This window comes from Ahaetulla prasina, chromosome 18 (assembly GCF_028640845.1).
Source record: "Ahaetulla prasina isolate Xishuangbanna chromosome 18, ASM2864084v1, whole genome shotgun sequence".
Lineage (NCBI taxonomy): Eukaryota > Metazoa > Chordata > Lepidosauria > Squamata > Colubridae > Ahaetulla > Ahaetulla prasina.
The window spans coordinates 4724726-4739342 of NC_080556.1; the positions used below are offsets into that span (position 1 = coordinate 4724726).

The 14617-nt window shown below is 47.2% G+C and overlaps 2 protein-coding genes across 5 annotated transcripts in view; one reads left to right on the forward strand and one right to left on the reverse strand.

The window, feature by feature from the left end:
* The window catches only part of DVL1 (dishevelled segment polarity protein 1), an 82631-nt gene extending 75127 nt beyond the window's left edge, over positions 1-7504 (forward strand). For both annotated transcript variants that reach the window (XM_058161465.1, XM_058161466.1), the window contains exon 15: positions 1256-7504. In XM_058161465.1, the coding sequence (XP_058017448.1) occupies positions 1256-1674 (419 nt within the window). In that variant the 3' untranslated portion in view covers positions 1675-7504. The remainder of the gene's footprint in view (positions 1-1255) is intronic.
* Positions 7505-8258: 754 nt separating this feature from the next.
* On the reverse strand, positions 8259-13948 carry CPTP (ceramide-1-phosphate transfer protein). Of its 3 annotated transcripts, none has more exons than XM_058161469.1 (3): positions 13824-13948; positions 12093-12224; positions 8259-10294 (listed from the first exon to the last, which is right to left on the reverse strand). In XM_058161469.1, the coding sequence occupies exons 2-3, from the start codon at positions 12212-12214 to the stop codon at positions 9772-9774; spliced, it is 645 nt and encodes a 214-aa protein (XP_058017452.1). In that variant the 5' UTR covers positions 12215-12224; positions 13824-13948; the 3' UTR covers positions 8259-9771. The 3 variants fall into 3 exon arrangements, with proteins under 3 accessions (XP_058017452.1, XP_058017451.1, XP_058017453.1); XM_058161468.1 differs by having other exon boundaries at positions 12093-12284; positions 13824-13860; XM_058161470.1 differs by lacking the exon at positions 13824-13948 and adding an exon at positions 13401-13668.
* Positions 13949-14617: the final 669 nt, after the last annotated feature.

The following is a 14617-nucleotide window of genomic DNA, read 5'->3' on the forward strand; positions in this document are numbered from 1 at the left end:
GCAATACCCTTCCCCCAGGCGTTGGGAGGGAATGGAGATTTTGCAATATCCTTCCCCCACTCCTGGGGCGGGAATGGGGATTTTGCAGTATCCTTCCCCTGCCATGCCCACCACACCACATCCATAGAACTGGTAGTAAAAAAAATTGAATTCTACCACTGATGGGAACCATTTTTCAATCAGTTGCATCATTTGTCAGCCGAGTTCTCCTAACACACAACTTCCATGGCGAGTGCCAACCGGCTCCATAGCCGAAAAAGGCAACTAAGAAGCACAGGGGGCCACTGTTTTCCTTGATGTATGCCCAAATATATAAAGTACAGACCTGTTTTTCAAAAAAAACAACAACAACAAAGGGAGGGACAACCACACCCACAAGCTTGTGAGAGCAGAGGGGCTATTGAAAAAAAAGAATAGGATATTTTATGAGCGAGGGCTGAAAACCGCCGGAGAGTAGTCAACACTGCAACATTGTGTTACAGGCAGGGGTCGGCTGCTGGAGGTTCGCAGGGGTTCGGGAGAACCTCTAGCTAAGATTCGGTGCAGTTCAGAGAACCCCCAAATCCCACTCCTGGCTGGCCACGTTCACCCCAGCCCACCTTTCCCAGGAGCCCCCCACGCGGCCCGTTTTGGATGCAGGAAAGTGCAGAATGCGCACGGAGGCTCGGGGAGGGCGAAAAACAGGCCTACCAGAAATTTGGAAAGCCGTCCTCCAGAGGGCCTCCAGATCCTGGGGAGGCAGTTTTCGCCCTCCTGGAGGCTCGAGGAAAGCCTCCGGGGCCTGGAGAGGGCAACCCCCCCCCACCATGGTGCAGGAGGCTGACTCAGCCACACCCACCATGGCCACGCCCACCCAACAACCGGGCAGAGAACCTTGCTAAAACTAAAACCTTAGTTACAGGGTTTCCTCTGTCAATCTAATCTCCCCCGAACCTGGGATTTTGGAGCCCAGGGACTCCATTATTTGCACAGTACCTTATCCTGACGTATCAGTGTCTGATTTGCTTCGCTTCATCCCTTCGCACCCAACCTTTGACCTCATGCTCCCGCTTTGCTTCGCTTGCGCATCTCCGCATGTTTCCGCATCCCATCTTCCTCCGCCTTCATCCCGCGGGCTCTGCTTCATCACTCCCAAGGACTTTTTCCGTGGCGCCCATCATCCTACGGGTGAGCAAATGCCGACCGCCTTCTTTTCTCCCGGGCCTAATCCAGTTCCTTCTCCTCCTCCTCCTCGTTCACCTCCTCCCCTTTGCAGGAAGCAAAAGTAGCGGCTCTAACCGAAGCAACAGCGAGAACAGCCGGCGTCGGGAGAAGGACCGCAAGTCAGCAGGCGGCGGCAGCAGCAGCGGTTCGGACCCAGCCACCTGGAGCAGGGGTGGAGGGAGCGTCTTGCGACACGAGCGGCCCCCCAGCCAGCTTAGCCACCGCAGCCACGTCTCGGCCACTCTCAGCGAGAGAAGTCCTCGCAGCCACCACTCTTACGGCCCGCCAGGTGGGCTGCCTTCTCTGGGGAATTTCCCGAAGCTGGGTGGCAAAATCTACGCCATCAGCGGGCCGCCCGGAGGGCCCCCCGTGCGGGAACTTAGCTCCATCCCTCCCGAACTGACCGGCAGCCGCCAGTCCTTCCAGAAAGCCATGGGCAACCCGTGCGAATTCTTCGTGGACATCATGTGAACAGAAGTGCCTTCCTAGAGAGTCCATGCAGAGGACTCTTTCAAAGCAACGGGGGAAAGAGAGCGACACACACACCCCCCTTACACGCTTCCCAATCACCATGCGCCGCCCCCACCCCTCTTGACAATCTTTTGCATGTCACACCCTTCTGACTCTTGATTGTGTTTTGCCAGCAAAAAAAAAACGGGGAAGAGAGATTCCAGGATGTTAAATCTGCCAATCGGGCATATTTTGTCTTCCCACCTCCTTTCCACTCCCCCCCCACTTCCCTTCCCTTCCCTTCCGTTTTTTTCTGAATGTGATTGATAGATGTTCTCTCTTAGATATCTCTTAAATGAGCTTTCGTTATGCGTGGCACTTTTTCTCAGTGCAATTTTACTGTGTTCTCTTTGGCTTAACCAAGGGATTGTATTTTATATCATGGTTTAAAACGAAACGAAACAGAAGCAACATTGGCAATTCTCCGGTCCTGCGTATTTTGCACCTTTAATATATATATATATATATCTTATATATATATATTCTGGTTCCCTTTTTTCCAGTCTAGGGGGAAATCAAAACTTAGAACGACGAGGATTTGCTTTGATAAAGACAACACAACTAACTGGGGCGTGGGTGACATTGGGTGTGCCTGGGTTCTTTTTTTTCTTTTTTTTTTGAACCCCGTTGCAAGGATGGGTGAAGATCTCTCTGCAGGTCTGTTTCCTCCTTCCTTTGGGCTATTTTTCATTAAGGGTTTTCTTTGTAGCTGCTGAGCCTTTCCCCTTAAGAAGGGAAGACCATTTTGTGAGAAACCCGACGGGTTAATTTTCTCCTCCGAACCTTTTTTTGGGTGGCCGGATTTTACACCTTGAAAGAAGATTCTGATGGTTGCGAAGGCTTCAGCAAGCAGTCCAGCAGGCAATTATTGCCAAGTGGTGTTCCATCCATCCCTCTCCTTGCTACAGACAGAAAAGAGGATTCCTGCCTTTCATGGTCACACACCCTAAATTGTGTCTTGCCACTTTCTCTCTTTCTCTCTCTCTCTCTCTCTCGCCACAATTTTGCCTTCCTTTTTGAGACTGGACCAAACCTTCCCATGGCAGAATGAAACCCCCCTTCGCTTGGAGGTTTTTAAGAAGAGATTGGGTAACCACCTGTCTGAAATTATAACATTTCCTACTTGAGCAAGGGGTTGGGCTAGAAGACCTCCAAGGTCTCTTCCAACTCTGTTATTATGCTCTGGCTGTTCTGCTAGCCAGCGGTCCAGCTGTCCTTGGAAAAGCATGTCTTGTGGGCGCTCCTGTTTCCAGAGAAGATTTGGCCCAAGGGAAATCCTTTCCTTTGACACCTGCACGTTGACACGTTGCAAACGGCCGAAGCATTAACACAAAAACACACAGCCGCCACACTACCCAGGTTTCCAAGCCGGATGGCAAGAAAGTGCAACGGTTTTGTTGACATGAGGAAAATTCTGCCTTTCCCCACTTTTGCACTTTGCTGGCTGTGTTTGCATCTGGATATTGTTTGCAGTTTATGTCCCGTCCCCCCGTTCTGAATTAAGAAGATTTCATTGAGGGGGGGGGGGAAGTGGCCTAGATCCTGGTTTTCTGAAAGGCCAATCAAAGTAGGAAGGAAAGAAGAGGGGTTGTGTAGGAAGGGGGTGAGGAATTACACAGTTGTTCTCTTATTTGTGTGACATTTATCACCTGCCGCATTTTTGATCTTCAGGGGAAAATGGTGAAAAGGCAGAGAAGGAGAGAGAGAGAGGGGGGGAAAAAAAAACAACCTCCCAGGACAATTTGAGGAAAATTGAACCAGTCTTGTTACGGAATTCCAGATGCCAGACGGCCTTCTGTGCCCTTCCCTCAAGGGGCTCCATTCCGTGCCTCCCTCCAACCTTGACCATTGGCTAGGGGAGTGTGATGCAAACGCAACACAAGGCAGCTTTTGTCCTGTGTGAACAGTGCAGAACCTTCCTGCTGCTGTCCCCTTTCCCTGGATGTGGATGATGGGAATTAGTGGGCACCAATCTGGCAAAGGCAGATCTTCAATCGCACCTATGTATATCAAGGACAGGCACTTGGGTCTCTGTGAATCTCCAAGCACTTGGCGATAACTTTGTTTTCCCAGATCTGGTAATCAAAGAGAGCTAGGGAATCTATTCCCAACTGCTGCCCCAAGTTGCTTCTTCATATATATATAAAACATACAAACCAGTTTTGGGTTGCTATTGGTTCGCTCTGATTTGGGCGAACTAGTAGCGGCGGCGGGAGGCTCCGCCCACCCGCCTGGACATCACGTGCGCACCCACGAGCGAACTGGTAGCAACTGGTTTTGAAACCCACTACTGATACAAACACACACTGGTTTTCTCTCTATATAGTCCTCTATGGTAGTGGGGGTGAAACAGGTCCCCTTGTTCTGGCTGTTGTTATTTTTTAAAACCATTCTGACTTAATACTTGGATTTTAAGAGCTAATGGCAAACTGTAGCAAATGTTTCTCTTTGAAGAACATTGTATTGTGGTTCCACGTGGCTGTTTTATCTTGCTGGCCAGCATGATCCGATATCAATCGTGCAGAGAAGCTAGTCCTTGTGAATTCATCGAAGCAAGCATGTTCCAGCTTATTGATTCAGACAAGGTTTGGGAAAGATGCATTTACCCTTTTAAAATCTCTGACACATTCTCCTTTTTCTGCTTCAGGGAGATCCCCAACTCCCCAAAGTTTTGCACCTAGCTGTGATGGGATAAGCCAGCCACGTTTTTGTGGATGTCTGCCTTCCCCATTCATCCTTCCCGTTGCCAACTAGGGAGTCTGTTTTGGGCCTGGAGAAAACATTGAAATTGGATATTTTGAGTTAGCCGCTTGTTGCATTTTACTGGACAGTAAGGAGCGAAGTCCCAGGAACATCTTAAGTCTAATCAGAAATGAGAATGACGCAGACAGAATTTTATGTACAGTAGAGGAAAAAATAATTGAAGTAAATGAAATTAAAAGGCAGGAAATGAAATCCCTGCCCACCAACTCTCTAAAATATCTTCGCATTGGGTCGTACCCAAGACTGTGTTCTTGATGATGTGTGAATGGCCCACTCCCCTTATTTCTAATATCATCTTCCTTTTTTCTGAATTTTGGGGAGGGCTTCTTTGTAGATATTGTATGAAAAACTCCAGTTGTCTGTATAGTTAATATATAGCTGCTTATGTGTAAATGCTATTTTAAACTCTAAAAGAAGCTATTACTTTTATGTGACAAATGCACTTTTGTGATCTTTCTTCATTGGTGGTGGCAACATTTTATTCCGAGATATTATATATATATATTTCTGTTGTCTCTGTCTTTTAATTGGCTTGTTCCATGATCGGCATGCAACTCCTACACGCCCACCCTCAGGATATAGCAGATGCGATGTGCATTTCAACTTTTGCTGTGTTTTAGAAATGTTAGAACGGAATGGATCGGTATTCAAAGTGTCTATATAGCAATAGCCATAGCATTTAGACTTATATACCACTTCACAGTGTCTTATGGCCCTCTCTAAACAGTTTACAGAGTCAGCCCTATTGTCCCCAACAATCTGGGTCCTCATTTGACCCACCTCGGAAGGATGGAAGGCTGAGTCAACCTTGAGCCAGTCGGTCAGGATCGAACTCCTGGCAGTGGACAGAGTTAGCCTGCAATACTAAATTCTAACTGGAGAGAGGGAGGGAGGGAGGAAAATAGCAATAGCACTTAGACTTATATACTGCTTTACAGTGCTTTACAGCCCTCTCTAAGCGGTTTATAAAATCAGCCTCTAGCCCCCAACAATCTGGGTCCTCATTTTACCCACCGTGGAAAGATGGAAGGCTGAGTCAACCTCGAACCTGGTGAGATTCGAACTGCGAAATTGCAGGCAGCCGGCAGGTAGCAAAAGTAGCCTGCAGTACTGCACTCTTCCAACATACAGATACATCACAAGGCCGTAGAACAGGGGTGTGCAACCTCGGTGAGACTTGTAAGACGTGTGGACTTCAACTCCCAGAATTCCCCAGCCAAGCATGGGAGTTGAGCCTGGCTAGGTGGCTCAGTGGCTCAGACGCTGAGCTTGTCGATCAGAAAGGTCGGCGGTTCGGCAATTCGAATCCCTAGTATAGGTCCCCTGTGTGAGCAGGGGGTTCAACTAGATGACCTCTAAGCTCCCTTCCAACTCTGTAACCGTTATCATCATTATTGAAATCCATGAACCTTTTAAAAGTCACTGAGGTTGGACAGCCCTGATTTAGAGCAAAGAGCAGCACTGCAGAAAGTGTTTAATTGGACCCCAAAAATCCTGGATCTTTGCCCCACATAACCGGCTTCTGTTGGCATTGTTCTTACCTCCCACAGTTCTGAAGCTCTGGCAAAGTCTGGCTGGACAGATTGGTAGTGCCAACTGTGAATGGGATCAGGCCACCCAAGATGTAGTCCCCGGGCCTTCTAAACTGGGAAGACAAGCAGCTGTGTTGCAGGGCTGGGGCGACATCGAAGGCAAGGCCGACCACTAGCAGGAGCATTGTTTTCTTGTGCTGCATTGCAAAGCAGCTTTTGAGCGAGCAGCGATTCACAACCGGATGCCTCTTAAGAATGCTAAAAAGCTGTGCGAGTTGCCTGGAAGGGCCGTCCTGAGTGAATTTGTTTAGCAAAATAGCAAAATAGGCACAGAGGACGCTTTGACTGATCCACGTGCTAATGCAGCGTTCCGCTTGGCCAGCTTGCGTTCCAGGTTTTGTGTTCGAATGCAAAACCGGAGGTGTTTCCCCAAAGGCAGGATATGGGTTCTCGGCAGGTAATGTTGTGGTCCGTCAGCAGCCTACAGAGCTGGCAACGGAGTCGGAGAGCGATGAGGCTGAGGTGGGGCCGGGGCCATCGGGGAGTGAGGTGTGGATCCAGAGCCTCCAGAGACTGATAGTAGTGAGGCAGAGGAACAGGAGAAGCCTGTTCCTAATCCACGCATGAGAAGAGCTGCCAGAAGGCAAGAGCAGCTCAAGCAGAGAGGACAACTCAGGAGTAGCGCCAAGAGATGATTGGCCCCTCCCATAAGGCTTGCCAGAAAACAACGTTGTAGCTGCATCTTCTGCTTCGTGTATGTCTTTGTTTTTGTAGCTTCTGGACATTTGCCAGGAAGGGCCTTTGGCAGTTTGCCTAATTGGACTAAGGTTTGTAAGATAACTGAAGAATTTGTGTTTGGGAGGCATTTGTTTTACTTTTGAGTTGAACGACGCTGGGAATGACGTAATTCCCAGCTGTTCGAATAAAGTTTATTTTTCCACGGACTAAGTTTTTGACTACCTACTTGGGCCTGGGTCACAACAGGTAAGACTGTAGGGCAAATATCAAATATACAATTGTCTGTGATGTGGTATAATATTATTACAATGTCATGATGTCAAGCGTTCATCAAAGGATGAAACTCGGCGTCTGAAATGCTTAAATGATGTCCAGAATGTCATAATTTTGCAATGCTGGAACGTTCTGTTCACCTCCAGGTGGCTCAACTGGTATTTGCCATCCTTCCATTTGCCGCAGCCTGGCAATACGAGTTTTGTTTGGATCTTAACTCAGATGAACCCCTTGGAATGGGACAAGCCAGTCTGCTCATATTCTAAAAAACTAGGAGGGAAGTGTGGGGTGAAGATGGAGAGAAGGGCCTTTCTTCCCCCCCCCCCAATTTGTTTCCTGCCATCTTCCAGCTGCTGGAATGGCAGAAAAAAAAAACCACATCTGTTTTGAGCTGCAGTAGAGATGTTTTATTTCAGGCCGAGCAATGCAAGCGGTAAAGGACAAGAGTCAATGCAGAATACATCCAGGTTCTAGGGGGAAATCTCCTTCTAGGGCACCCCCCCCCAAAAAAAAGCACTTGTAATTTCAACAGATCGGAGGTAGAAAATATAAAAAAATATACCTTAAATTACATCGGTACCAAGAAAGAAATAAAACAGGGAATCTTCTCAAAACACTGTGACAAAAAAAACACAACAACAACCAATACTCCCACTTTGAAAGACACACATACACACATATAAACGAACGCCGTTGGATTGTCTTAATATCAGAGGTACAGCGGCAGCCTTTAATCGGTGCTGAATTTAATGTTTTGCAATGGTGTGGAAGAGGAAGGATCCTCCCCCTCGCCCGACTACTTCCCTTTGAAATAAAAATAATAATCGGCAGGCAGAGATTCGGGCTGTAATAAATAAATAATCGGGAAGGGTAGAAGGGCTGCTCAGAGTCGGCTGAAACCAATAGCTCCAATTGTTAGGGGTGAGCCGCTAAGCTCACTTTTCAAACAGAATGAAGCGACAGCAGTACGGTTGGTTGCAAATGAAGGAATACCGGTTTTAAATACTGGCCTGGCTTTAAAAGGACTTACGTGTGTGGATTCCTTCAAAGCTGGAAGTGTAAGCTTAGCAATTGGTGGCCCAGCCTCTTCCTTTGATGTGCTAGCTGCCTAAAAGTTGCAAGGATCGACATGAAGTAGAGAGGTGGGTCACCAGATCACAAAAGGAAATGAAAATGTTCAAGTCACCGGCGGTTTCCTTGTTTTGTTTTGTGTTTTTTTTTAGCCCGTAGCGCAGAAAAGTCTGTCTTTTTCATCTCTTAGCATAGCCCTGCGCTGCTTGAACGGCACAATTTTTTTGGTGTGTTTTTTTTGGAGTGTGTGGAACAAGGTGTGCCCAATAATTCAGCCGTCAAGGAAAAGAAGTGAAGCCCTAGAAAATTGTCTTGATTGTCTCGCTTGGTTGAGGCCTCTTTCAGAACCAAGCCAATGCCCTTGAGTAGGAGGCTGCGGAAGTGTAGCCCTAAAAGACTCTTTTTAAGTGCACTGCCAACATAAAGGGAGAAAGGTTAAGAGATGTGTGTTGGGAGACGACAAGAACAACAGCGATGGAAGCAGAAAAGGCGTTGCCGATGTACATTGTCGGTGCTAATCAATGGATTGTCTTCATGGCTATTATTATTTTTCTCCCCGCTCCAAAGATTGCGTGCTTTCCAGTTGATGAGCGATGATGCAACTGCTAAGGAACCAGCGTGTGGATAATCCCAGGATCCTTCTTCAAACCTCTCCTTGACAAAGAGTCGTAAGAGCGCTTAGCTAAGCTTCCAGCCTTCAAGAGAGATTGTTCACAGGGTTTTTGGGCACTGCCTCCTCCTCCTCCTCCACCTGTAGATTTGGCAAGAGGATCCAGCAGTGCTTCTGTTCTTAAAACTGCTTTCAGGAGTGGCCTTTCAGGTGTTGGAACTAGAATTCCCAGCATCCTTCCCATCACTGAGATGGGCAGATACAGGCTGAGAAGGAGGGCTCCTTTGGCCCAGTCCTGCCCTAAAGCGATCTCAGGGGATCAAAAACATCCATATTTCTCCAGCTCTTTTAACCGTTTGCTAGATACAAACCCTCGTCGAAGGCACTGCATTTCTTGGGCTGGAAACCCACACCCTTGATTGTGGATGAGAGGGGTGGCTCAACCAAACCCAGGCAAGGCGAGTCGTTCGGCTCTCGTGTCTCCTTTTACACTTAAGTAAATTCTCCCGCTCTCTTACCGCCTGCACTTTCCCAGGTTTTGGATGGGGGAATAAAGCTGCACTTTGGCAGGACTGCCATCTCCGGCGTTGGTTGACTGATTGATTGGTTGTCAAGAGCAGAAAGGAAAACCTTGCCACGGTTCCAAGTTGTTCCTCATCCGGGAAAGGAGTTGGCTGTAATGGTGGGCTGTGGGAGGAAGGAAGGAAGGAAAGAAGGATGGAAGGAAAAGAAAGAGAGAGAGAGAGAAAGAAAAAAGAAAGAAAAGGAAGAAAAAGAAAGAAAGAGAAAGGAAAGGAAGGAAGGAAGGAAAGAAAAAGAAAGAGATCAGGGACTGGATGCATTTCTGGATCAAAGCTTTTGGAAGGAGGAAAGGGGGCAGGAAGAGAGCTTTCTGATCGGGGAAACGGCATAAAGGCTTCAGTGCCAGAAACCCAAACAGAGGGATGGTTTGAAGGCCTCAAAGCTTTCCAAGAAGAAACCTGATTGATAAGAGCAGGAGATGATTTTCGAGGCAATCCGGGGGGGCTTCAGCAGCAGGAAGAGCTGCCGCTCTGGGTTCAGCTTTGGACCTCAGGGGAGGTCGAGGAGCTTGTGCTCCGCATAGAGGTTTTCGGTGATCTCGTAGACGCTGCTGATGTAGGGCAGAGCCTCCCCCAACATCTCAATGGCCTCCTCGGTGGTACCCACTCTCATGTTTTCCAGGAAGGCGTCGCGGGTGGGCAAGGCGTAGAAGGCCATGGTGGCTGCCTTGCGGACGATCCAGGGGTGGTAGTTGGCCAGGGAAGCGTTGTAGGAATCTGTGCACAACGTTGATGTCTTGGAACTCGGGCCGCTAGTCCTCAGGCCCTCCAAAAACAGGTGCAGCCAGCGCAGGGCCCGGTGGAGGCGAAGGATAGTTCGGCAGCCTGAGGCAGGGTAGGAGCCAAGCTCCCTCAGATCCACCAGCCCGTTGGCCAGCTCGTACTTCACCATGGCTTGGAAGGTGACGTAGTCCTCCTGCTGCTCGCTGCTGCGGAAGTTCTCCATGATCTGGATTTTGGTCACCGCGTCTTTGGAGATAAAGGAGAAGATTGGCCCCATTGTGTTCAGAAATCTGCACGGAGAGAGAGCAACAAAAAAACCCGAAAGACCTCGTCATGATAAAGTAATGGGAATGGATGCCCCCTTCCAGATTTAGTCAACACCCGCTGGACGTAGGCAGTGGTTAAGTGCCGTTATTGCAGCAAACTCTGCCCACCCGCCTGTAGTTCGACCCTGACAGGGCTCAAAAGTTGACTCAAGTCTTCGATCTTTCCGAGGTAGGTAAAATGAGGAGCCAGATATAGAATAAATGGATACAGATACAGAATAACGGAATTGGAATCTTCTAGTCCCAACGCCCGCTCAAGCAGGAGATCCTTGGACCATTTCCAGATTGTTGGGGGGGCTATATGCAAATAATGCCTGCATTGTACCCTCAAAAGGACGCTATAGAGCACTGCACACCAGAACAACTAGACACAAGGACTGTTTTTCCCCGAACACCATCACTCTGCTAAACAAATAAGTCCCTCAACACTGTCGAACTATTTACTAAGTCTGCACTACTATTAATTTCTCATCATTCCCACCACCCATCTCCTCCCACTTATGACTGTAACTTTGCTGCTTGTATTCTTACGATTTATATTGATATTGTTTCCTGATTGCTTATTTGTAGCCTATGACTATCATTAAGTGTTGTAGCTTATGGTTCTTGATGAAGGTATCTTTTCTTTTATGTACACTGAGAGCCTATGCACCAGAGACAAATTCCTTGTGTGTCCAATCACGCTTGGCCAATAAAATATTCTATTCTATTCTATTCTATTCTATTCTATTCTATTCTATTCTATTCTATTCTATTCTATTCTATTCTACTCTACTCTACTCTACTCTATTTTATTCTATTCATTGAATTCAATAAAATCACAAACTAATTCAGGTTGGAAAGGTGTTTTTTTTTAGTGTAATTTATGTCTTTTATGTAATCGCATCAATTATCCAGGCAGTTGTGGAAACAACAGAACATTTCTCACGGGGTGAGGTCTGAACTAAAAAGTTGTCAGAGAAGCTCAAGGTTTGACTGTACAGGGCATGACAGCTAGACTGATCCGTCACTAACTTTAATTTAGTTAGTTTATTGTCATTGCACCTTGTACAGTGAAATTAAATGCCATCTTCAGTGTACATTATAACCATAAAAATAAAACACAAAGACACATCCTTCACATTCTATACAATTGAATTGAAAAATTGCACTATACAGTAGAGTTCAATATAGTTATTGCTCTGGGATAGAAGCTGCTTTTCAGCCTATTTGTTCTTGACTTTATTGGAAACTGATCAAAGAAAGAAGCAACTTAGAACTAAGGAGAAATTTCCTGACAGTTAGAACAATTAATAAGTGGAACAACTTGCCTGCAGAAGTTGTGAATGATCCAACACTGGAAATTTTTAAGAAAATGTTGGATAACCATCTGACTGAGATGGTGTAGGGTTTCCTGCCTGGGCAGGGGGTTGGACTAGAAGGCCTCCAAGGTCCCTTCCAACTCTGTTGTTATATTATATTATATTATATTATTATCCTGTACCGTCTGCCAGTGGTAATAGTTCAAAAAAAAAAAAAGTGCCCAGGATGAGATGGATCTTTAAGAACGTTTTGAATTTTCTTAAGGCAGCGGGAGCTATAAAGCTCTCCCAAAAATGGGGAGAGGGCAACCAATGATCCTCTGGGCAATGCCGTTGACCCGTCCTATCTTTTATAGAAAAATCTCGAAAATGTATTCTAACCCCACCGTTTTTGTTTCTCTAACCCAGCTTCAGATTCTGAGCCTAGGTCAAAGCGCAGATCGAACGACCAAGCTTCTTACCTGACTAATCCTTTCCAGCCCCCTAAATATGGATCCATGAGGATTTCTTCCTTGCCGTTCAGACAGCTCTGGAACATGACCAGCACATCTTTCAAGCCGTGAACGTCCTCGCGGTCGGCCATGGTGGTGACGCTGGGAAAAAAAAACGGAGGCGAGAACTCCAGGCAGATGGAAACAGAGCCTCAGGAGAACCTCCAAGGGTAAGAAGAGAGCTCCTGTTATTACTTGCAACAGTCGGAAGCAGATGCCCGGGGCCCTCGGTGGAAATGAAACGAAATCTTGAACAAGAAGGTGAAGGGAAGGGCGATTCAGAGCTGTCAAAACAGCCAGTTTAAAAGGATGTGTTTGTTTTTTGGGGAGTGCGGAGTGGTGGGGGAGACGGGGTGGAATGATCCATCGGTGTTTAGCCGGTTGAACTGGTCTAGCTTGCTTTCTCTCCCTCCCTTCCCCCCCCCCCTTATAACAACCTCAACCTCGAAAGAATTGCTTGAAAGGAAAAGTCCTGCCTCAATATAGGTGCCGGTAGTCCTCGACTTAGGGCCACCATGAATTTCCCAGAATTTCCACCGCTAAATGAAAAAGGCAATTTGTTCAGTGAGATGAGCTCCGTTTTGTTCAGGGAATCTCTGCGGGTCGTTCCGTTTCGTCCCACGACGGTTCAGGGGAATTTGGCTGCCCCAACTGACTTTGCTTGTCCAAAGGTCGCAAAAAAAAAGGATCCCGCGAAGGCATGAATCGTAAAATCCATGCCCGTTGGCCAAGCGTCCCAAATTCGGATCCCGTGACCACGGGGACGCTGCGGCGGTCGTTAAGTGTGAAAACACAAGTCCCTTTTTTTTTTTCAAACGGTCATTTCAACGAAGGGTTTGTAAGTCGAGAACTATGAATCAGTACTTTTGCTGAGATTGTGTCCCATTCAGTTGCAAATATTATCGATTGGTTTTAAGTCTTTGGTTAGCCTGGAAGGCAGGCAGCCAGATCCAAGCGATCGGGTTAAAAATTTAATTCTCCCCCCCGGCCCCAGTTAGTCCCAATTAAAACCAGTGAAGCTTTGCTGGGTGTATGTGTGTGTGTGTCCCAAGGCAACAACCACTTTGCCCAGGGCAGAGTCCAAGCGTGCCAAGGCAATCAAATCCAAAGCCAGGATGGTTTTCAACAGCAGATCAACCTGATGTGATCCTAGTGGATCCAGCCGATCCACGAACTCTCTGCGGGAACCAATCCAGCAGAGAGAGTTAAAAGCTGGAATCGGGGATTTTCCAACTCGCTTCTTCCGATTAATGTTTAAAAAAAGGAAACCAGAAATACCAGAAGTGCCGAATTCCACCCGGGATCTGCTTCGGCTCCGAACAATCAGCCGGTAATCCATCATCATCCAGGTTAATAAGCCTCTTATTCTGGGTTTAACAGTAACAAGAGTTGGAAGGGACCTTGGAGATCATCTAATCCAACCCCCTGCTCACCCAGGAGATCTGTACTCTCAAATACTGAAATTGTTCATACATAAGAATTCAGCTCCCTGGCTTGTTTCGAACTCAGAACTTTGTCTAGGATTGAGGGATGGGACAGAGCAGAAGCCTCCCCCTCCCCAACTCTCTAGGTCCCTGCCCCCCCAGCCCAAGGTTTAGCCCCGCCCAGCCTTGCAATGGGAGGGGCTTCTTCTTCCTCCTCCCAGGGGGCTTCCCTCCCCCTCCCCCTCCCCTCCTCTGCCCGGCCGGCGCCTTCACTCACCTTAGCAACCCCCTTCGTCCTTCCCCGCTTCGGCCGGCCCACTTCCTCAGACTCGCCAATGAGGACCTTCCTCGGGCCCGCGCGACCCGCCTCTTTCTCCTCCCGCTAAGCCAATAGGCTCCCGGCTGGCCGGCTTTTTATTTTTATGGGGTTTTTTTGCCGCTGCCGGCCAATGACGGCTTCAGAAAACGGGCTCGGAGAAGAGCGGCCCGCTTCCGGGGAAGGCGGGTCTGCGGTACGCATGCGCGACTCTTCAGCGGTGGGCGGGAGGCTGTTTTCTCGTCTCTGATAAAAATTATTTTATTTTATTTATTTATTTTGTCATAACAATATATGTAGGTATTTAAAAAAAATAATTTAAAATTAATTTATTAAATTATTTAAATTAATTTGTTTAAATTAATTTATTAAATTAATTAAAAAATTAATTTAAAAAAATAGAATAGAATTCTTCATTGGCTTTGTTGTGATTGGGCACACCAGGGATTTGTCTTAGGTGCCTGTACTCCCAGTGTACAATAAAAGGGTAAAATAAAGTAAATCAATAAAAAATAAAAGCGTAAACTAAACTCCATAAATAAATTAAAAAATAACATAAAAGTGTAAAACAGACTAGCCCAGGGGTCTGCAAAGTTGGCACTTGTAAGACTTGTGGACTTCAACTCCCAGAGTTCCTCAGCCAGCTTTGCTGGCTGAGGAACTCTGGGAGTTGAAGTCCACAAGTCTTAAAAGAGCCAAGTTTCCGACCCCTGGACTAGCCTCTTCTTGGATGATTATTCATTCGCCTGACTTCA

Excerpts from the sequence above, each read along its gene's own strand:
- CPTP (XM_058161469.1), bottom strand. The coding sequence starts at position 12,214 with ATGGCCGACCGCGAGGACGTTCACGGCTTGAAAGATGTGCTGGTCATG. Across the intron at positions 10,295-12,092 it reads GGCTGGAAAGGATTAGTCAG|ATTTCTGAACACAATGGGGC; the intron begins GTAAGAAGCTTG and ends CTCTCCGTGCAG.